Source organism: Limanda limanda, chromosome 7, assembly GCF_963576545.1.
Source record: "Limanda limanda chromosome 7, fLimLim1.1, whole genome shotgun sequence".
NCBI lineage: Eukaryota > Metazoa > Chordata > Actinopteri > Pleuronectiformes > Pleuronectidae > Limanda > Limanda limanda.
The window spans coordinates 2,751,188-2,775,114 of NC_083642.1; the positions used below are offsets into that span (position 1 = coordinate 2,751,188).

Genomic DNA, 23,927 nt, shown 5'->3' on the forward strand with positions numbered 1-23,927 from the left:
GGGGGGGGGCAGTTTGGGCCAGATAATGGCCTGCACACAAATTATGTAATAATAACCCTTTCCTTCCTAGTGTTTAATCTTGAAATTAGAATGTATGTGCGTCACATTGTTGTTTCATTGTTTTGGTTTAGTTGTTTGGAATGTCTGTACAAACAGAACGTACAGCCGATATAGCAGGAACATAATATCTTTTCTCCAACAACAGTTTGGCCCTCGTAGCATCAGCTGTGTCAAGACCTTGGGAGTGGCTCCTTGTCACTTCCTTATTCCAAAGCCAAGAGGATGGACTACGCCTGCGCACGAGGAGGAACCAGGGACTGTTATAAAATCTTACAGACGCCGGCTGTTGGATGCGTTCTGATGGGTTTTATGTTCTGATGCGACTCGAGACTGTCCGGGCTGCTAGCATTCCGGGCAGAGAGATGGATGCCCGTTGTTTTGCTGCTCATACCTTTCATTGTTTTCTAAATAAATACTTGATTGAACAAAACCGAGTTCGGCTCATCATCTCATATTTAGGATAAACGACCACGCCGACAGTAGCAGGTCTCTTACTCTGTGGGTGAGGGTCCAGGTTCTTTACTGAAGTGTAGAGGAGGATCCATGGACCAGTCACTCTTCAGAGACAGACAGCTGGAACCTGGTGACTCTGCTCTCAGTCTCTGGTCCTGACCTCTGCAAACACAAACATGTTTTTATTCAGAACACATCATTCACTGGTTCATTCTGTGAGGATTCAGTTTGGAGCTTCACATGTTTGTAGCAGGTCTCTTACTTTGTGTGTGAGGGTCCAACTTGCTTTGAATTGTCCGCGCCCATGTTGCACCGGGCCGGCTGCGGCTCAGTTGTGGTTCAGGCCGCGCTGCTCTTCTAGATATTCAAGGTCTGGTCTATTTCCTTTTTGTTCTGCGCTCAGTTTAAAGCAGAACACAGTGAAATGATCTTTAGACCAGTTTCAATCTTTATCTGTTGAAAACGTCACAAACACAAATATTTAAACACTTCCTGTAGCCGACCCATTTCCAAAAAAAGCACTCCGGCGTTTCTGTTGACTGAATCAATTCATTTATTTTTAAATGTTTTTATTGTGAAATAGATGCAGGGCTTCATAGTTTGTAGTAATGGTATTTATTTGAGTACACAGGACTTCTTATATACAAGGAAATACAGTGATCACATCAGAAACCTCAGTCTCTCTCTCTCTCTCTCTCTCTCTCTCTCTCTCTCTCTCTCTCTCTCTCTCTCTCTCTCTCTCTCTCTCTCTCTCTCTCTCTATCTATCTCTCTCTCTCTCTCAGACTTTACGTTGTCTCTCTCTTCGCAGGTGACCTCAGGAAGCCTCAATTATTTTGGGATATTTCAATCAATCACTTGATTTATTCAGCCATTAGTACATTATTAGAGTACATTATTAAATGAATCATATGAATATATGTTTTAGGGTACCAGTCAATAAGAGTGTGGAGGTGTACTAGTGTACAAGTACAATAATAAAGTTCCTTTTCATGTCATATCGGTTTATGGCTTTTTTAAATCCATCAATAAACCTGCAGAGCCATAAACAAACGTTGAATAACAAAGTATTTTTGCAACTTGAGCATTTCCTAATCTACACTCAAACCAATCAACTACATGAAAGTTAATTAATACAAGCTTGTAAAAGTTCATGTGTCCTTCAACCCCCGGCCACTAAGAGAAGGAAACTCAACATCTAGTATCATGTTCACGTCATAAAGGCTGGAAATGAATTACAGAACTTTATAGACAGTAACACTGAGAGCACATCAGTCAGCAGCTTGAAGCAGCACTCTGTATCTCCACTCAGTTCTATGAGTGTGTGGAGTGTGTGTGTGTGTGTGTGTGTGTGTGTGTGTGTGTGTGTGTGTGTGTGTACTCACACCTCAGCCAGTGAGTCCAGAGCTTTACTAGGATCCACAGTGAAGACTCTCCACTGGTTGGTGACCACTGCTGTAACGTATTATTGTGAAAACACGTTCTGTTATTAAACACAATGAATAATATAAATGTTGCTGAACACTCACCAGCCTCAGACTTCACGTCTGCTCCTCGTAGTTAGAACGAGTCTGAACACTTTCACTTTCACTGGAGACTCCTCCTCCGCTCGGCAGTTACTGGAAATCACATGACTCTGTGTGTGAGTGTGTGTCTGTGTGTGTGCGTGTGTGTATCTGGCTCAGAGCTTTACTGGGATCCACAGTGAAGACTCTCCACTGGTTGGTGACCACTGCTGTAACGTATGATTGTGAAAACACGTTGTGTTATTAAACACTTGATGAACAGATGAAGATAAAAAGTGAAACTGTGAGTTAACTCTGTTCATTAGTCCTTTGAAGGCTCTTTGATCCAGACCTGCTGTTCACATCTGTCTCTGGGATCCGATCACATGACGTCTGTCACCAGGTGTGAACTGACAAACTTAGAGTCATGTGATCAGCAGACGGATGTTAACAGCAGGTGTGAGAGTGAGACAGGAAAACTTTCAGAAAGTTGTGTTCACACTCACCTGCTCACTTTCCTTCCTTCTGCTCGTCCAGGTGAAAATGGAGTCTGACCGCTCCCTGTTCTCAGGCTCCTCCTCCTGCCTGTGGAACCAGTTTACTCTTGAAACCAGTTCAAAGTCCAGTTCATACCCATGAAGATGAATTGTTTCACAGTTCATGTTTTATTGTGATGTTATGATGTAGATAACAAACTTAGGATCATGTATTTAGTTCCTAATGGACGGTGTGGGATCCTGAATCCAGATCTTTCACACTGAGTCCTGACTGGGAGCGTCTCCTGGGACTGAGCCGTACAATGTGATTCATCATGATGTTTAAATGAGCCTCAGAAACTCTGGTGTGAAACACGTCCAGTCACAGTGTTGGTTTATAGATCTAGAGCACATGTGTCAAACACAAGGCCCGCGGGCCACATGTGGCCCGTGAATGAATTATATGTGGCCCGCATGATAAAATCTATTTACTATTAGAGCTGGCCCGCCGGTGATCCAGTTTAACTGGCGACAAGATTAACTGGCGATTTGTTTACCTTTTTCCAGATGTTGATGGTGGGTTGCAGTGCTGGTCGCAGATTCGTCATTTTCACAAAGCGCATGTGTGTGAAGTGCGGTGATCTACTGAAGGTCTCGCTGAAATAAAAATCCTACAAAAACCCTTCCCGAGTACATGTGTCCGTGTCAGCATCACGTTGAGACAGCAATATATATTAAATGTTTTTAAGAAAAAATAGGAGACACAGGGAGTTCTGAAGAACACACACGTGTGACCAGCTCCACGCAAAGTGCTTGTGTTTGACGCTGGTGATCATTACAACGCGCACACACAGAACAAGTGTCAGATGTAAACATCGCCTCACAACAACAAGGAGGAAGCTCCAGCGGTGTTATTATGAGTAAAGTTGGTGAACGTGCTTCTGATGGACGTGTAAAGCTTCACATGTCCTCCTGTTGCTGCTGGTAAAAGTCAGTAGACGTGGTTTTAAAAGATGTTCTCGGTGATCAGGTTCAGTCATCGGAGAATGAAAACAACTCAAACGCTCATCAGAGGACGGGTGTGTTTGTTTTTCATAGTTTCTGTAATGCAAATGTGTTTTTCTCTGCTGTCAGATGGCTGCGTGCTATGCTGGTGCTGTGTCAGTCGAAGGAGTAAATACAGTTCCCTGTGTAACTATGACAACTCTGGCAAATTAAAATATTGATAAATAATAATAATAATAAAACAATTTATATTTTGTTGTATTTTCACAAACAATGTGGTGTGATGATACAACCAAATGAGGAAGCGTCAGGAAACATCAGCATTAAAAATATTTCATCATCTTCAGACTAAATATAAATGTGAAAGAATTCCCAACACGGGAATCGATCTGCTGTGATTCACATAAAAAGGAACGTAGTGCCCATGGCACTGCCCACTGCGCCACTGATCGAGGATGGAAACTGAGTCACCTTTATGATCCGCTGACTGTGAAGCCTGTGCACATCTTACCTTGAGTTATTGTGTCAGGGAACACGCCCAGGTTAACTTTTGACAGTCACAATTTCCCCAAAAACTCGGAGTTATCATTCATACTTGATACATTTGGACACCGCTGCGCCCGTGTGCCGACCACACGTATATACGACATCATGAAAAACTGCTACATCCTGCGCACAGACAAAGAAAAAGCCACAAATAGTTCGCCTGCTTACTATGAGTGGGCGTTTCATGTGCTCGTTGATATCATGGTTGGTGTGGACCACAGATATGATGATAGTGACACAAAATGCACTTTATTTGTAATGATGATGTTTCATGAAGCGTCCACAATTGCTTGTATCACCAGACCACATTGTTTGTGAAAATACAACAAAATATAAATAGTTTTATTATTATTATTTATCACTATTATAATCTGTGTTTTAAAATCACGTCTGCTGACTTTACCCAGCAGCGACAGGAGGACACGTGAAGCTTCACCCGTCCATTAGAAGCACGTTCACCAACTTTACTCATAAAAACACCGCTGGAGCTTCCTTCTTGTTGTTGTGAGGCGATGTTTACATCTGACACTGCTTTGGTGTGTGCGCGTTGTAATGATCACCAGCGTCAAACACAAGCACTTTGCGTGGAGCTGGTCACACGTGTGTGTTCTTCAGAACTCCCTGTGTCTCCCATGAAGAGGAGCAATAGATTGTAAAGCCTGGTATTAAGTAAACATGCGTTTTGTCTGTGTTGGGACTATCACCAGTTGATCTGGGCGTTACCCGAAAGCACATCTGGTGACATACAGCTGACAAAGCAAAGAACGAGACATTTATCTATCACTCGACGAAGATTTCAGCGGCTCGGTGACGTAGTGCGATCGTCATCTGATCAGAAGCTGATAGTGCTTCTGGTCACTGTTTCGAATCCCGGTCAAGAGTTTTGTACTATTTTCTTTTCTTTTTTTTTAACATTTAATATATATTGCTGTCTCAACGTGATACTGACACGGACACATGTACTCGGGAAGGGTTTTTGTAGGATTTTTATTTCAGCGAGACCTTCAGTAGATCACCGCACTTCACACACATGCGCTTTGTGAAAATGACGAATCTGCGACCAGCACTGCAACCCACCATCAACATCTGGAAAAAGGTAAACAAATCGCCAGTTAATCTTGTCGCCAGTTAAACTGGAACACCGGCAGTGTTTTGCAAGTTCTCAATACAAAATAAGTACTGACAATTCCTGAGGGTCAGTGAACACATCGGGATGGGGCACGTGACAGTTCTAGACCAATAGCAGGCTCTCATTGGCTGACGAGTGGGCGGGTCAATGGTGAATGACAGATCCCACAATGCACTGCCCGTGTGTCGGCACGTCAATCTCGGTCCCGCGACCGCGCACCTCACAGTCTGTATCACATATCACTTGTGACAACTTTCAACTATCCCGCTCCCCAAAAATGTCTAAACGAAAGGTGGCATTTGGAAACAGGAGCTTTCAAGACAGGTAGGAGGCAGAGTATAGGTTCCCGGATGTAAAGGGTGGATCCGAGAAAAGATGAAGGAGGAAAAAAGTGAGGAAAAAAGTGAGTTGACAGCTTATCACTGCATCATACACCAGGAGTCTTTGTGTGGCAAAGCCTTGAAAACGAACATGTGATGAGCATCATAACATTAGCGGTTAACTTAATCAGAGCCAAAGGTTTAAATCACCGCCAGTTCAAGTCTTTTCTGAAAGCTCCGAAATACAACGTGTCTGTGTGACATCACGAGCCACCCGAATGCGCTCAACCTGCAGCTTCAGGGGCGGGGGGGGGCGGGGCCGTGTCGTCACTGACATGTACGCTACAGTGAGGGCTTTAAAACCAAGCTGCCCCTGTGGGAGACGCAGATGCTGCAGGGAAACTTGTTTTTCTCTTGCTACTACAGGACATTTGATTTTTCTTTGAAGTCAATTATTTTTGTCTGTTGTTTGCCTGTAGAAAATGTTTTCAGTGGAAATTACTCTGGAAATACTGCAGATAAAGCCAGAAAGCAATTAATGAAACTGATTTTATTACTTTTATATTTATTTATGTATTATTTATTATTTGTTTTCATTTATTTCATAATTAATGTTTTATCGGCAATACTCTATAGGCCTTGTTAGTTCCAGGTTCAATATGTGCACTAAGGTTCTTTCAATAAGTTTTCAATAAACGTTGAACCCATGTGGCCCTCGACTTGAAGCAATTTTTTGATTTCGGCCCACTGCCTATTTGAGTTTGACACCCCTGTCGTAGAGAGAGTGAACATGCTCTACACACAGGTGAGATTCATTGGGAACCAGCTGATCGTAGATAAACTCTCTGATTAACTCACAGATCGATCGGTGACTGATTCCATGTCGGCTTCCTGTTCCTTGTAGAACTCAGGTCTGATGAACCACAAGAAGAAGATGGAGGCCGACCTGTCTGTGCTGACAGGAGAGGTGGAGGAGGCCATACAGGAGAGACGCAGCTCTGATGAGAAAGCAAAGAAGGCCATCACTGATGTCAGTCCTGACTCGTAACCTCTGACCTTTTACTTCTGACCAAACTAAAACTAACACAATCCTGTTTCTTCCTGTGTTTTCTTGTCGTCTCTTTTCTTCCTGATGGAAAGTTATTAAGTCGCACAGATCAACTGTGATGCTGCTGTAGAGAATTCTGGGAATGTATGTATATATGTATTTCTGCAGTATATAGATATACTGTATATGTATATGTTCCTCCAGGCAGCTCTGATGGTGGAGGAGCTGAAGAAGGAGTGAGTGGAAGCGTCAGTAACATCACTTATGAATTATTCACCTTGTAGTGGAATATTATTACGTTGTGTTGTTGCTACTTTCTTAACTCCATCGAGGAGGTTTTGTTTTTCTGTTTGTTCACAAAAAATAAATCGACAGAGTGTGTTTGTGTTTCAATACAGACGCAGTTCAGTCCATTTACAGAAGTTGAAGGAAAGTTGTGCGTCAGGTTATTTGATCTTTTAAGAGTTTCTCAACTGATTCTGTGTGAATCCCAATAATCATATCCCAATTTAATAGACCGTGATGAACAATTTTATCCATTTTGTTTTCTGTCATTGATCGAATTCTACAAATCTTCAAGCAGTTTCTTGCGTTGGTGTTAAACACCTGTGTGATGTACAGTGACTCTGATGCGACAACACAACAGCAAATAGGTGAACAAAAGAAAAACAACAAAACACAAAACACGTGGACAATGCATCTGTCCAATCAGCGGCGAATTTTATAGAAAAACAGCGTTTATTTCTGTCAGTGCCACAAACTCATGTGACCAAACAAATTTCAATAGTAGAATTTGAATTGAGTGACCATAGCTGGTAAAGAAGAGGGTGTCATACAGGACAAGCCTCATAATATCTCTGACTAATAACATGTTAATAGTTAATCCTATGTGTATAGAACTGCATTTGTTTTTTGTAATTTGTAATTTTGGACCATTGACCGATAGATCCAGTAAAAGCCGTATCCCTGTAATCACTGTGATTGCTCTCCTGATTGGAGAAAAGACTTCATCACGTTCTGGTTCTCAAAAGAAAATTACCCCACAAATGGGAAATGACCATGACAACCCGTTGAACCTGTAACCATGACAACACGATGAGAAAGTCTGACTGCTGATGTTCTTCACAGGGTCGGGGGGGGGGGGAGTTTATCGGCCTTGAGGACGAGTCTGCAGCTGCGGATCTGAAATATCTCTGGATATTTTTTGCACGGCACAAGCAGGTTTGGTTTGTGTTCAGTAAACACAGGAACAGAGGAGGCCGACTGTGTCACGGTGACCTGTGTGTGTGTGTGTGTGTGTGTCTGTGTGTGTGTGTGTGTGTGTGTGTGTGTGTGCGCGCATGTGGCAGGTGACATGATTACCTGATGCAGATTAATACATAAGCCTGTTACCTGTCCCCTCTGAAGACCACAGTGTTCACTGCTGCAGGTTTATACAGGACAAGCTGCAGTGGAAACATCAGTTTGTGTGACCTCTAACCTGAAGGTCGGTGGTTCGATCCCCGGGTTCTTCAACTCTGTCTTCCTGGTGCCCTTGGACAAGATGCTGAACCCTCAATCGTTTGCTGTCAGAAACAAGTGTATGAATGATATGTAATAAAAATACAGATCATTTAAATGTGTCCTTCATAGATCATTAATATGTTATTTTATCTGTTCAGTAGAAAGTTTGGGTTTCCAGGTTGAGAATAAATAACAAATATACCTACATGGAAATATACAAATGTACAAATATAAAAGCACAGAAATTTGAGGGTGTAATGTTGTACATATACTTACTTTATGTTGCTTCATTATTAAATAAGTTACGCCTGCATTTGAATGTTAGTTTGCAGGATTACTCAAAAACAACTCAACTGATTTCCCTTTAGTTTCCTGGAGGACCCAAGCAGGGGCGGATCCAGGGCCTGGGCCTTGATTTATTAATTTAAACAAATTAATAAATCAAGAAATATGACAATTTGTGAATGATTCTCTTCCAAGCTTCTTTTGAAGATATATCCAATGATTTGTGGCTTTGCTCAAATGCATAGAGCTAACAGTAAACTTACTGAATCATCATGGATCCGCCTCTGGACCTGGAGGAAAACACCAGCTTCTCTTTATTGATTCACTTGCTTTAATATTGTGATTTCCAGAGTGTGTGCAATTTGGTGCAGAGCCAAAATAAAAAAAGTCAATGCTCTTCTCTCTGTGCTGAGGAGCGTGCTCAGTCTGCTGGGCGCGTACACGTGCACGCACCGGCTCGTGGAGGTTCAGGTTCCTGTGGAGGAGTCGCTCCTCCTGCTCCACTTCACTTTCTCCTCATAAACCTGCAGCTTGTGAGCAGAGAGGAGCGATGCAGCAGCAGCAGCAGCCTGAGCTGGATCCTCTCCACCTGTGAGAGTGTCCACCCCCCCCCCCCCACCCCCACCCTTCGCCTCTCCTCTCCATGGATGTAAGCTCCGACCTGACCACAGGTGTTCAGGACGAGCTTTGCGCAGGAGAGTCAGAGAAGCCGAGCTCCTGCAGCAGTGCACAGAGTCCAGGTGAGTCCCATCACACCCATCACATCCCATCCCATCAGTTAAGCAGCATCTGCTCCCTCAGAGGAACCACCTGTATCTGGAGGAACTAGAAACCGTTTGCAGAGTTGCATCTTTTTGAGGATTTGTGTTGTTTTTTTCTTTTATTCCTGCCGAGCACCAGAGCTGCTTCATTTGTATTCTGAGGAGAATGTTGTGATTCCTGCTTGTGTTGAGAGACGTTGGCTGAGTGGTTTCCAGTCTGAGCTGAATCTCTGACCAGCGTTCTGGTTTTGCCGCAGATTTTAACCAGATGTTGTGTTTCCTTCAGCCAGAAGACATCAACGACTGCAGTTTATAGAAGCTGTGTCACATTTTAAAGCCTCATGCATCATTTCAGTCACATGTATGAAAGCACTTTGGCTTCTGTTAAATACACTGAAGACAGAACTGTTCCTGTGTTTCCTCCTCCTCCAGTGTAATTCAGATCCTTGTGGGTCGTAAAATCCTTAATTGTAAAGTTAATGTGAAGCTTCTGAGTCCAAACCCAGTCAGTGTTTCCAAGTTACTGTCTCTCACGTCCCAAACTCCCTCATTGTGATTAAATCAAGCTCCAAACCTCAGTGGAGGAACTGAAAAAAACACAACTTAATTTGATTAACTCACTGGTTTAGCCTCATATTAGTCGGCCCCTTAAATTCAATAAAGCTGCTTCTAACTGAACAAACTCATAGATAAATATGTCCGTTGATTGATTCTCTGAGATCTCACGACATAACGATAGAGGAACAAACCTCCTGGATCATCACCAGCATTCAATCGGTTGTTTCCTGACCCGTATCACCTCCTTCCACCTGGTTCACTCTCACTCTCTGTGCAGCAGATTGTCAGTAATCCTGATAAATAACAAAAACACAAACACATGTGGAAGTGATACAGCTGAGTGAGGCTGAGGGGAGCTTCAGATTCAGGAGACACCCTTCGTATTGTTTTTACATCATCTATTATTATAGATGTGTTGGTCATAGCTGCTTCAAAGTGTGTGTCCTTGTGTTTGTCCGGCAGACAAGACGCAGGAGCAGGAGGTGGAGGAGGAGCGGGTCCTGCAGCAGATGATCGAGGTGGTGGACATGAGGGACTCGCTGGTCTCCTTCCTGGAGGAGAAGAGGCTGAAGGAGATGAGCGAGGAGCAGGAGGCCTTCTCCATCATGGAGGCCAGACGGCACTCCAAGGCAGGATCTCAGGTTCACTGGGCATCATAAGACTCCTCCCATCCTACTCACAGACACACACACACTGACACACACACTCGTACACATGCAGCATGGACCTGTATGTAGACTCTAATCTGCTGACTCGAAACCTGAGACTCAAACTTTCTTTACAAATCATCAGGACTCGAATCATCAGGACTCAAATCATCAGGAATCAAATCATCAGGCTTCACAGGAACACTCCGGCCCCTAGAGGGAGACATAACCCTGGAGATCTGAGGAGTCCACACACACGGCAGAGTCACAGGATCTTTATTGTCTTCTGCACCGTTGAACAACCACCACCAGGCGGCAGATCACCTGACCCGGCCTCGGACCTGGTTCAGGTGTCTCAGACGTGTGACATCACATCGGGGGGGAAACCTGCGGCGCCTGAGAGCCTGATCTGTAGAACACACGGTTACTGTGGGTTTAACAGAGATTGATGTTTTGAATAAGTACTGTTGTACACCCAGATGTAATATAAAGTACATATCATACTTCTATTATTATTTGGTATATTGAATAGAAATACGATTAAAGTTTAAAGATAATAATAAGAGTTTAAATATTAGAATTATTGCAGTAAAATCCTTATTTTAGTTTCTTATTTTTGAAGGTTTCTGAATTGTGTAGCACTTCCTGCTGTTCGCCAAGTCCTCCCCTGATCGCAGGTCACACTCAGGGGTCAAAGGTCGAAGGTCCCGGCTTCTCGGGTCAGAGTCGTGGGGTTCCACAGATGGATTTGCACACTCTGCTGTTTTATTTTTTATTTTTCTGTAGGTGGAAGTGAGTTTTACGAACACAGGCGGATTGTCGGTGAACGTTAAGGACACGAAACTGGTTCATCTATTTATAAATTCTATGGTTTATCATCTGCAGGTGTTTCTCCTCGTGAACGATGGAGACACTCAGCAGTTTGGTTTAGTTCAGAAGAAGCCTTATGGATTTATCGCTCTGCTGCCATTTTGTGCCGCAGCACTTCACATTATATCAAATAAAGATCCTGCACTTTGCTGATTTCTTATTTTTCTTGTCTCTGATCATACGTTGAAGTTCTCCGGTGTTTCCAGGTGTGAACACAGTGGATGTGTTGAATAACGTGTGTCCTGCAGGACGGATGTTCATCTGGTTAAAAGTATATAAAACATGAACACAGGAGAAACTCATCAGAGGTGGAAGAATTATTCAGATCAACAGATTTTTAAATTCACTAGATGTGGATCTTTATTTGGATCTGCACCAGTTCACTCACAGTCCTGTAATATTTCATTAAATCACTGAATTATCCTCAAAACAAAAACACGAGTCATCAGCTCCTTGGCAGAAGTAACAGTAAAACTCATTTTGTACATTTACTTCTGATATTTAAAGAACATTCTGCTCACTTATACCAGATCGGACAATCATGCTTTCCCCCCCTCCTTTCTTTATTGCAAAGAGTTCAGTCAGACCCACACACCAGCTAAAATATTGAATCCTGACAACATCCAGTCATTTAAAGTTTCAAAAAATAATAATTTGAATAATAATAATAGTAATTAAAAAAGGCATTTATTTGTAAATTGATGGTTTAAACGTACAACTGCATTATTATTATTAATATTGTTGTTATTGTTGTTAAATGTCATTTGACAAAAAGCTAAACGTACGTCCTTGAATGTCAATACGTTAAGGCCGGCGCATGCTTCTGCAACTGCGGCTGCAGCTTTTCAAGCAGCTGTGACAAAGGACTTGTTTTAATTTATGCTTCTCCAGGGTTTGCAAAGCAATTCACCTCCAGACCACTAGGTGGAGTAACGTTTTCTGTCAAAGACGACCTTAGAGACGCCTTCTTTGTGTGTGGCAGTCGTCGACGACTGTTTATTCACGTCGCCACCGCTGCTCCTCATAGGACAAATCCTCCAGTCAGTGACGGGTTATACAAGTGGTCATACTGTCAGATCTCTTCTGCCAAACGCTCTTCTATTTGGTCCATATTCATTCTTCTAAATCTTCGGTGGTTTCTGCCGGTATTGTTGGGCATGAAACCGGAAATGCGCTAATTAATACATTTGGTCTCAATGATTTTGTGAAGTTATTGTGTTGATGAGCTCTGAAGTCAGAGTTGAAAACATGGAGGCTGTTCACATCTGTTGTATCTGCACACCTTCACTTTTCTTTATGATATTTATATAATAACGAAGAGCAAAGAAAACGTGTGAAAGACGGATGAGTAATTTAAATGTGCACGTTGATCATAAGAACATGTTTCATTGTGTGTTGGGTTCAATGAGCCTTGAGAGCTTGTGAGAGACCAACACAAGTTACATGAGACAGGTTTACATCAAAAGCTTTTATTTAGAGCTGATTGTCAAATTATATTGGAAGGTTCATTTAATGTCGACAGTCAACACGACGGAGAGACGTGAACATTTAAAGTCAGACACGTTCTGTCCCTTGTCTCTGCTGCGAACCTCCCATCATCAATTATTTCCCAGCATGCTAAAAGGCTTTGACTGGGATGTGCTGCTGTTACACTGCAGCGCCACCTGTGGGTCAAAAGTAGAAAAGCCACCACCGCTCTGCACCTGATGCAGAAATGAAAACGTCCCATTTTTAAGTCCAGAGTTTTGATCTTTTGTGTCAAAGACAAAACTCTGATTTTAAACTCAAAGTGATTTCAATGTGTTTAACTTTGTGTTGAACTAAATCAATTTGTGACGTGAATCCAGGAACTTTAAGATCATAAACAAACATCTACACAGAATGTGGTTCTACACACATGGAGACAGACTGAGGGACAAAGGTGGACAATAATAAAGACAAACTTAAACACACTGTATGTGACTCTTTATAGAGGGTTTATATATTCTGCTTGTGTTGTGTCATTTCAATAAACACATTCTTCATGTGAATAAACACAATCGGGGCAGGAAGGTTGCTGGTTTGAATCCGGTTCAGATGGGTCTTCCTGTGTGGAGTCTGCATGTTCTCCACGTGTTTTCTCCAGGTGCTCCGGCTTCATCTCACAAACACATGCAGATGAGGGGTTGTGTAGATTGGAGACTACACACAAGCTGCTGCTGCTTCAGCCTCTGGATCCTCAGGACACAGCTCAGCCTCCGTCCACACACACTGTCCTCTTCACACTCAGCTCCACTAAGACCTCTTCCACCTGTTGAGAGAAGAAGACATCAGTGTCCCAGAGACTCACTTCATCAGCTGTGAGTCAGTGATGCAGCTCATCCAGTAGAAAGAGCAGCAGGGACTTCAGTCGGATGGACCTCAGCAGAGGTTCTGCTCTGTATAAAGAGCTCCTGGTTACCATGGTGATGAGGAGAGGCTTCAGTCCCACTGATCTCAGAGCTGTGACAAAGATCCACCTGATCAGTTCTGATCAGATCTGAATCTGTTGTTTACTAACAAGACGAGTGGAAGACAAGAAGAAACACATTGTCTCACTGTCTCTGAGGACACACACTGTCTCACTGTCTCTGAGGACACACACTGTCTCACTGTCTCTGAGGACACTCACTGTCTCTGAGGACACACACTGTCTCACTGTCTCTGAGGACACACACTGTCTCTGAGGACATACACTGTCTCACTGTCTCTGAGGACACACACTGTCTCTGAGGACACACACTGACTCACTGTCTCTGAGGACACACACTGTCTCACTTTCTCTGAGGACACTCACTGTCTCACTGTCTCTGAGGACACACACTGTCTCACTGTCTCTGAGGACACACACTGTCTCACTGTCTCTGAGGACACACACTGTCTCACTGTCTCTGAGGACACTCACTGTCTCTGAGGACACACACTGTCTCACTGTCTCTGAGGACACACACTGTCTCTGAGGACATACACTGTCTCACTGTCTCTGAGGACACACACTGTCTCTGAGGACACACACTGTCTCACTGTCTCTGAGGACACACACTGACTAACTGTCTCTGAGGACACACACTGTCTCTGAGGACACTCACTGTCTCACTGTCTCTGAGGACACACACTGTCTCACTGTCTCTGAGGAAACACACTGTCTCTGAGGACACACACTGACTCACTGTCTCTGAGGACACACACTGTCTCACTGTCTCTTAGGACACACACTGTCTCTGAGGACACACACTGTCTCTGAGGACACACACTGACTCACTGTCTCTGAGGACACACACTGTCTCACTGTCTCTGAGGACACACACTGTCTCTGAGGACACACACTGTCTCACTGACTCTGAGGACACACACTGTCTCACTGTCTCTGAGGACACACACTGTCTCACTGTCTCTGAGGACACACACTGTCTCACTGTCTCTGAGGACACAAACTGTCTCACTGTCTCTGAGGACACACACTGTCTCACTGTCTCTTAGGACACACACTGTCTCACTGTCTCTTAGGACACACACTGTCTCACTGTCTCTGAGGACACACACTGTCTCACTGTCTCTGAGAACACACACTGTCTCACTGCCTCTGAGGACACACACTGACTCACTGTCTCTGAGGACACACACTGTCTCACTGTCTCTTAGGACACACACTGTCTCACTGTCTCTTAGGACACACACTGTCTCACTGCCTCTGAGGACACACACTGACTCACTGTCTCTGAGGACACACACTGTCTCACTGTCTCTTAGGACACACACTGTCTCTGAGGACACACACTGACTCACTGTCTCTGAGGACACACACTGACTCTGAGGACACACACTGTCTCACTGTCTCTGAGGACACACTCTGTCTCACTGACTCTGAGGACACACACTGTCTCACTGTCTCTGAGGACACACACTGTCTCACTGTCTCTGAGGACACATACTGTCTCACTGTCTCTGAGGACACACACTGTCTCACTGTCTCTGAGGACACACACATGGACCTGTCTCCAGGAAGCTGACTGAGGTCATCTGGTGTTTTGGGGACAGGACGAGTCTGGAGACATTGAGATGTTCTGGGTGAGTTAGAGATCAACTGAACCAACCAGACGTTGATTTAAACTTCCCTTATCCGTCCCTTTAAGGAGAGTGTGCACCACACGACAGTGGAGAGTCACTGTGGTCAGTGGGCGGAGCTTTGATACGGGTTGATCTCCAACTTAACCTGGAGCAGGTTAGCCGTTCATCAGAAGTTACCATGGTGATTTACCTCGTTAAGAAGTGGACGAGCTTCGTAGGACTGAAAAAACTAAACCTGAAGTTAACCTGATAACCACAAATCCTGCTTGGTAGCACAGACCCTGGATCTGTGATACTGACTGTGTTTAGTAAAATACTGATGAAAGCAGCGTGGACTGACTCCACCCATCTACTGACCTCAGAGTCTCCAGTCGACAGGTTGGACTCTGCTGTAGATCAAGCAGCTCCTTCACTGCTGAGACCTCCAGGTTGTTGTAGCTCAGATCCAGTTTTCTCAGATGAGAGGGGTTTGACCTCAGAGCTGAAGCCAGAGAAGAACAGCTGATCTCTGACAGAAAGCAGCGACTCAACCTGGATAAAGAAATATGAATATTAGAATGTGTCCTCCTGTTGTTGTGGATCGTCATCATGTCAACACAGACTCTCAACATGCTGCTGACCTCAGTCCAGTCTGTGACCTGAAGATAAACATCAGATCAGACATGTTGGACCATTGTTTCATTCATCAGCTTCTTCTCTGTGTGTTGGTCACTGAGCAGGTTTGTGTAATTAAACACTGTTTAAAGTAGGGACGGCTCCTGATGTCACTTCCTGTTTGTTTCTATACTAATCAACTGTCCAACGTGTTTCAATAAGAATGTGTCTTATTTTGAAAACCAGAGGAGGACGAGTGCTCGGCCTCAGTCCACATGTTATTTACTGACACTTTCTCAGTGATCAGGAGCAGGTGAGTGCAGGTGAATGGAGTTGATGAGGTGGACGTGACTGACAGGCTGGGTGAGGGACAGATGACTGAGGGACAGTGAGCAGAGCAGAACTGAGACAAGTTAAATAAATAATGACCCAATAAGAAAGAAAGTCTGAAAAGTGAAGAAGGATTTAAGGACCTCAGAGTCTCCAGTCGACAGTTTGGACTCTCCAGTCCAGAACACAGCAGCTTCACTCCTGAATCCTGCAGGTTGATGTTGTAGCTCAGATCCAGTTCTCTCAGATGTGAGGGGTCTGACTTCAGAGCTGAGGCCACGACTTCACAGTGAGTCTCTGAGAGTTCACAACCACGGAGTCTGTAATTAAAGAAAATATCAAATCTGTGAGAATTAAATCAGAAAACACAACATTCATACAAAACGTGATCATGTGACCCTCACCCTGGTAAATCCCCTCTTTGTTAAAAACTAAAAACTTTGTTCAAGCTTCATTCAGACTAACAGAGGAACTCATTAGATTCAGGTCAGAGGTCAAAGGTCAAGGTCACACAACATGTTCATTCAGACTAACAGAGGAACTCATGAGATTCAGGTGGTCAGAGGTCAAAGGTCACACAACATGTTCATGGTCACAGTGACCTCATATTGTTGTGAAGTCAACATGGAACCTGGACATGCACCCCCCCACACACACACACACAACAAACACTCACACACACATACCCATCCACACACACACAACAGACACACACTCACTCACACCCCCCTTCCCCCCCACACACAAACCCCCCCCTCCCCCCCCCACACACACACACACACACACACACACACACACACACACAGACACACACACACAAACCTACCCACACACACACAACAGACACACACTCACTCACACCCCCCCTCCCCCCCACACATACATCTCCCCCCCACACACACCCTCCCCCCCACTCACACACACCCCTCCCCCCACACACACACACCCTCCCCCCCCACACACACACACACACCCACACACACTCACACCCCCACCACACACACACACACAACAGACACACACTCACTTACCCCCCCTCACACACACACACACACACACACACTCCCCCACACACACCCCCCACACAAACCCCCCCACACAAACACACACACCCTCACCCCTCCACACACACATACACTCACACACAGACACACCCCCACACCCCCTCACCGCCATACACCCCCCCACACACACACACATACACACACACGCACACACACACACACAAACCCCCCCCTCCACACACACACACACACACACACACACACACACACACACGCACACACACACACACACACAACCCCCCCACACACACACACACACATACACACGCACACACACACACACACACAACCCCCCCCACACACACACACACACACACACACACACACACACACACACATACACCCCCCCCCCCCACACACACACACTCACACAGCCTTCCTGCAGTTCCTCACAGCTGGGATCAGTCTCCGTCGACCCTCGACTGATGCTTTGAACTTCTCCAGGTCCAACTTATCCAGAACCTCCTCTGACATCTGCAGCATGTAGGCCAGAGCGGAGCAGTGGATCTGAGAGAGTTTCTCCTCTGATCTGTTCTCTGACGTCAGGAACTGTTGCATCTGCTGATGAACTGAGTGGTCGTTCATCTCAGTCAAACAGTGGAAGATGTTGATGCTTCTGTCAGGAGACATTTTATAACTCTCCATCTCCTTCAGGTTGTTGATGACTCTCTGGATGATCTCTGGATTGTTCTCTGTCCGACCCAGCAGGCCTCCTAAGACTCTCTGGTTGGACTCCAGACTGAGGCCGTGAAGGAAGCGAACAAACAGGTCCAGATGACCATTTGTGCTGGTGAGGGATTTGTTAATGGTTGTCTTCAGGAGGTCATCCAGGAGAAGATACTGTGTCTGTTCCCATATGTTCCCAAGAAGTTCTTGAATTCTTCTGTGTTCCTCTCGGTGTAACAGTGGAACATGTAGACTGCAGCCAGAAACTCCTGAACGCTCAGATGAACAAAGCAGTAGACTGATTTCTGGAAGATCACACTCTCTCTTCTGAAGATCTCAGTACAAACTCCTGAGTACACCAAGGCCTCTGTGACATTAAGACCACACCGCTCCAGGTCTTCTTGGTAGAACATGATGTTTCCTTCCTCCAGATGTTTAAGTGCCAGCCTCCCCAGCTTCAGGAGAACGTCCCTGTCAGCCTCCGTCAGCTGCTGTGGACTCGTCTCATGTCCTTCACCGTACTTGTTGTTCTTCCTCTTTGTCTGAACCAGCAGGAAGTGTGAGTACAGGTCAGTCAGGGTCTTGGGCAGCTCTCCTCTCTGGTCTGTGGTCAACATGTGCTCCAGAACTGTAGCACTGATCCAGCAGAAGACTGGGATTTGACACATGATGTGGAGGCTCCTGGACGTATTGATGTGTGAGATGATTCTGCTGCACAGCTCTTCATCACTGAATCTCCTCCTGAAGTACTCCTCCTTCTGGGCGTCAGTGAAGCCTCGTACTTCTGTGACCCTGTCAACACATGCAGGAGGGATCTGATTGGCCGCCGCAGGTCTGGAGGTTATCCAGACGAGAGCCGAGGGAAGCAGATTCCCCCGGATGAGGTTTGTCAGCAGCACGTTGACTGATGACCTCTGTGTGACCTCAGACACAAGCTCCCTGTGGTTGAAGTCCAGAGAAGGTCTGCTTTCATCCAGGCCGTCAAAGATGAACAAAGGTTTACAGACAGCGAGCGTCTCTGCCGTGAGCTTCTGTAACGCTGGATGGAAAACACGGAGCAGCGTGAGGAGACTGTGCTGCTGGTCCTTCACCAGGTTCAGCTCCCTGAACGAGAGCACAGTCAGCAAACCCACATCCTGGTTTTCTGAACCCTCTGCCCAGTCCAGAGTGAACTTCTGCACCGAGAAGGTTTTTCCAACGCCAGCGACGCCGTTGGTCAGGACGACTCTGATGCTGCTCTGCTGGTCAGTGGAGGCTTTAAAGATGTCGTGGCACCTGATGGGAGTGTCGTGGAGGATCTTCTTCTTGGAAGCCGTCTCAAGCTGCCTCACCTCATGTTGAGTATTAACCTCTTCACTCTGTCCCTCTGTGATGTAGAGTTCAGTGTAGATCCTGTTGAGGAGGGTTCTACTTCCTGTTTCATCACTTCCTTCAGTCACATGTTCACATCTCCTCCTCAGACTGAGCTTATGTTCATCTAAAACCTCCTGCAGACCATGATCTGCTGAAAGACAAGAAACAATGTCAGAGACAGAGAATCTGAGAATCTGCTGATTGTTTTCATCAGATACAGAAAAACTACAGAAATAAAAGCTTTTTAACTTTGTGCTTTATAACGATGTTAAATGTTGATGCTGTATGAAGGAACAAAATAAAACCACATGTGCTGATGTCAGAAGTGAAGACATCAGCAGACAAATGTACAGTGCTGCTCTGACCTGCTGTCTGCCCTCCAGCTCCTGTTCTGGATCTTTGTCCACACTGGGGACAGGAGGAGTCTCCTGAAGAGCCAGACTGGTCCCAGGATGAGGTCAACAGTCTGAAGAACCGGTGTACAAACCGGGTGGACACTGGATCCTTCAGGACGTCCTGACACGAAGCACAGCAGGACGACTGCTCCTCCTCAGAAACATGACTCCTCTTCCTCTCCCTGTGAAGACATCTCCTGATAACTCACATGTCACAGTCACAGGTTGTCATCACTTCTGTCAAGGAGGTTTTGTTTTCACCCAGTATGTTTGTGTGTTGGTTGGTTCGTTAGTGGGATTATAAAAAACGACAGATTACCAGTAAACTTGGTGGAAGGTTGTGGTCTGTGAACCAGATCGGGGGGGGGGGGGGTTCCTCTTTCACAAACATGTTCAGAGGACTGATGTTTACCAGTGTGTGGAATTTGGTGCAGATCCAAATCAAAATGAGTCTCTATTGGATTTCAAAGTGGTTTCATAAAAAGCGTGTTGGTTCTTGGTGAAGGTCTGAGCTCTTTGAGTGATTCTGAGAGATTAGTCACCAACTTCAATGAAGCTGTGTCCTAATGCAGGGGCCACACTAGAGGAAACAAGATCCTCTTCAGAGCAGGTCACAGTAGAAACAGTCTCTTACTCTGTGTGTGAGGGTCCAGGTTCATTACTGAAGTTAAGAGGCTGTCTCCTGGACATGTCACTCTTCAGAGACACACAGCTGGACCCTGGAGACTCTGCTCTCAGTCTGTGGTCCTGACCTCTGCAAACACAAACATGTTTTTATTCAGAACACATCATTCACTGGTTCAATCTCTGAGGATTCAGTTTGGAGGTTCACATGTTTGTAGTGTTAGGGTTTGAAAATGTAGCTAGTGTGGGTCTGACTGAACTCTATGCAATAAAGTTCGGGGGGGGGGGCAGTTTGGGCCAGATAATGGCCTGCACACAAATGATTTAATAATAACCTTTTCCTTCCTAGTGTTTAATCTTGAAATTAGAATGTATGTGCGTCACATTGTTGTTTCTTTGTTTTGGTTTAGTTGTTTCGAATGTCTGTACAAACACAACGTACAGCCGATATAGCAGGAACATAATATCTTTTCTCCAACAACAATAGTTTGGCCCTCGTAGCAGCAGCTGTGTCAAGGCCTTGGGAGTGGCTCCTTGTCACTTCCTTATTCCAAAGCCAAGAGGATGGACTACGCCTGCGCACGAGGAGGAACCAGGGACTGTTATAAAATCTTACAGACGCCGTCTGTTGGATGCGTTCTGATGGGTTTTGTGTTCTGATGTCTTGAGACTGTCCAGGGCTGCTAGCATTCCGGGCAGTGAGATGGATGCCCGTTGTTTTGCTGCTCATACCTTTCATTGTTTTCTAAATAACTACTTGATTGAACAAAACCGAGTTCGGCTCATCATCTCATATTTAGGATAAACGACCACGCCGACAGTAGCAGGTCTCTTACTTTGTGTGTGAGGGTCCAGGTTCTTTACTGAAGTTGAAAGGAGGATCCATGGACCGGTCACTCTTCAGAGACAGACAGCTGGACCCTGGAGACTCTGCTCTCAGTCTGTGGTTCTGACCTCTGCAAACACAAACATGTTTTCTTTCAGAACACATCATTCACTGGTTCATTCTGTGAGGATTCAGTTTGGAGCTTCACATGTTTGTAGCAGGTCTCTTACTTTGTGTGTGAGGGTCCAACTTGCTCTGAAGTGTCCTCGTCCATGTTGCACCGGGCCGGCTGCGGCTCAGTTGTGGTTCAGGCCGCGCTGCTCTTCTAGATATTCAAGGTCTGGTCTATTTCCTTCTGGTTCTGCGCTCAGTTTAAAGCAGAACACAGTGAAATGATCTTTCACACCAGTTTCAATCTTTATCTGTTGAAAACGTCACAAACACAAATATTTAAACACTTCCTGTAGCCGACCTATTTCCAAATAAAAGCACTCCAGCGTTTCTGTCGACTGAATCAATTCATTTATTTTTAAATGTTTTTATTGTGAAATAGATGCAGGGCTTCATAGTTTGTAGTACTGGTATTTATTTGAGTACACAGGACTTCTTATATACAAGGAACCTCAGGAAGGAAAAGAGTCTCTCTCTCTCTCTCTCTCTCTCTCTCTCTCTCTCTCTCTCTCTGACTTTACATTGTCTCTCTCTTCTCATGTGACCTCAGGAAGCCTCAATTATTTTGGGATATTTCAATCAATCACCTGATTTATTCAGCCATTAGTACATTATTAGAGTACATTATTAAATGAATCATATGAATATATGTTTTAGGGTACCAGTCAATAAGGGTATGGAGGTGTACTAGTGTACAAGTACAATAATAAACTTCCTTTTCATGTCATATCTTTTTAAATCCACCAATAAACCTGCAGAGCCATAAACAAACGTTGAATAACGAAGTATTTTTGCAACTTGAGCATTTCCTGATCTACACTCAAACCAATCAACTTCATTAAAGTTAATTAATACAAGCTTGTAAAAGTTCATGTGTCCTTCAACCCCCGGCCACTAAGAGAAGGAAACTCAACATCTAGTATCATGTTCACGTCATAAAGGCTGGAAATGAATTACAGAACTTTATAGACAGTAACACTGAGAGCACATCAGTCAGCAGCTTGAAGCAGCACTCTGTATCTCCACTCAGTTCTATGATTGTGTGTGTGTGTGTGTGTGTGTGTGTGTGTGTGTGTGTGTGTGTGTGTGTGTGTGTGTACTCACACCTCAGCCAGTGAGTCCAGAGCTTTACTGGGATCCACAGTGAAGACTCCACTGGTTGGTGACCACTGCTGTAACGTATGATGGTGAAAACACGTTCTGTTATTAAACACAATGAATAATATAAATGTTGCTGAACACTCACCAGCCTCAGACTTCACGTCTGCTCCTCGTAGTTAGAACGAGTCTGAACACTTTCACTTTCACTGGAGACTCCTCCTCCGCTCGGCAGTTACTGGAAATCACATGACTCTGTGTGTGAGTGTGTGTCTGTGTGTGTGCGTGTGTGTATCTGGCTCAGAGCTTTACTGGGATCCACAGTGAAGACTCTCCACTGGTTGGTGACCACTGCTGTAACGTATGATTGTGAAAACACGTTGTGTTATTAAACACTTGATGAACAGATGAAGATAAAAAGTGAAACTGTGAGTTAACTCTGTTAATTAGTCCTTTGAAGGCTCTTTGATCCAGACCTGCTGTTCACATCTGTCTCTGGGATCCGATCACATGACGTCTGTCACCAGGTGTGAACTGACAAACTTAGAGTCATGTGATCAGCAGACGGATGTTAACAGCAGGTGTGAGAGTGAGACAGTAAAACTTTCAGAAAGTTGTGTTCACACTCACCTGCTCACTTTCCTTCCTTCTGCTCGTCCAGGTGAAAATGGAGTCTGACCGCTCCCTGTTCTCAGGCTCCTCTTCCTCCCTGTTCTCAGGCTCCTCCTCCTCCCTGTGGAACCAGTTCTCTCTTGAAACCAGTTCAAAGTCCAGTTCATACCCATGAAGATGAATTGGTTCATAGTTCATGTTTTATTGTGATGTTATGATGTCGATAATAAACTTAGAATCATGTGTTTAGTTCCTAATGGACGGTGTGGGATCATGGATCCAGATCTTTCACACTGAGTCCTGACTGGGAGCGTCTCCTGGGACTGAGCCGTACAATGTGATTCATCATGATGTTTAAATGAGCCTCAGAAACTCTGGTGTGAAACACGTCCAGTCACAGTGTTGGTTTATAGATCTAGAGCACATGTGTCAAACACAAGGCCCGCGGGCCACATGTGGCCCGTGAATGAATTATATGTGGCCCGCATGATAAAATCTATTTACTATTAGAGCTGGCCCGCCGGTGATCCAGTTTAACTGGCGACAAGATTAACTGGCGATTTGTTTACCTTTTTCCAGATGTTGATGGTGGGTTGCAGTGCTGGTCGCAGATTCGTCATTTTCACAAAGCGCATGTGTGTGAAGTGCGGTGATCTACTGAAGGTCTCGCTGAAATAAAAATCCTACAAAAACCCTTCCCGAGTACATGTGTCCGTGTCAGCATCACGTTGAGACAGCAATATATATTAAATGTTTTTAAGAAAAAATAGGAGACACAGGGAGTTCTGAAGAACACACACGTGTGACCAGCTCCACGCAAAGTGCTTGTGTATGACGCTGGTGATCATTACAACGCGCACACACAGAACAAGTGTCAGATGTAAACATCGCCTCACAACAACAAGGAGGAAGCTCCAGCGGTGTTTTTATGAGTAAAGTTGGT

General features: G+C 44.8%; 1 protein-coding gene, 2 long non-coding RNA genes and 1 pseudogene across 3 annotated transcripts in view; 1 reads left to right on the forward strand and 3 right to left on the reverse strand.

The window, feature by feature from the left end:
* LOC133004595 (tripartite motif-containing protein 75-like) overlaps positions 1 to 2,244 on the reverse strand; it is a 6,025-nt gene extending 3,781 nt beyond the window's left edge. The window contains exons 1-4 of the mRNA XM_061074064.1: positions 2,042 to 2,244; positions 951 to 966; positions 776 to 870; positions 556 to 675 (exon numbers count right to left, since the gene is read on the reverse strand). Coding sequence (XP_060930047.1) covers positions 556 to 675; positions 776 to 819 — 164 coding nt within the window. The 5' untranslated portion in view covers positions 820 to 870; positions 951 to 966; positions 2,042 to 2,244. The remainder of the gene's footprint in view (positions 1 to 555; positions 676 to 775; positions 871 to 950; positions 967 to 2,041) is intronic.
* Positions 2,245 to 5,396: 3,152 nt separating this feature from the next.
* Positions 5,397 to 6,590, forward strand: LOC133005135 (uncharacterized). Its single transcript, XR_009678356.1, has 2 exons — positions 5,397 to 5,576; positions 6,398 to 6,590. It is a non-coding gene; the product is annotated as an uncharacterized LOC133005135 (long non-coding RNA).
* Positions 6,591 to 17,617: 11,027 nt separating this feature from the next.
* Positions 17,618 to 21,163, reverse strand: LOC133004596 (NLR family CARD domain-containing protein 3-like; annotated as a pseudogene).
* Positions 21,164 to 21,339: 176 nt separating this feature from the next.
* LOC133005134 (uncharacterized) lies at positions 21,340 to 22,723 on the reverse strand. The gene is made up of 3 exons (XR_009678355.1): positions 22,521 to 22,723; positions 22,381 to 22,446; positions 21,340 to 21,525 (listed from the first exon to the last, which is right to left on the reverse strand). It is a non-coding gene; the product is annotated as an uncharacterized LOC133005134 (long non-coding RNA).
* Positions 22,724 to 23,927: the final 1,204 nt, after the last annotated feature.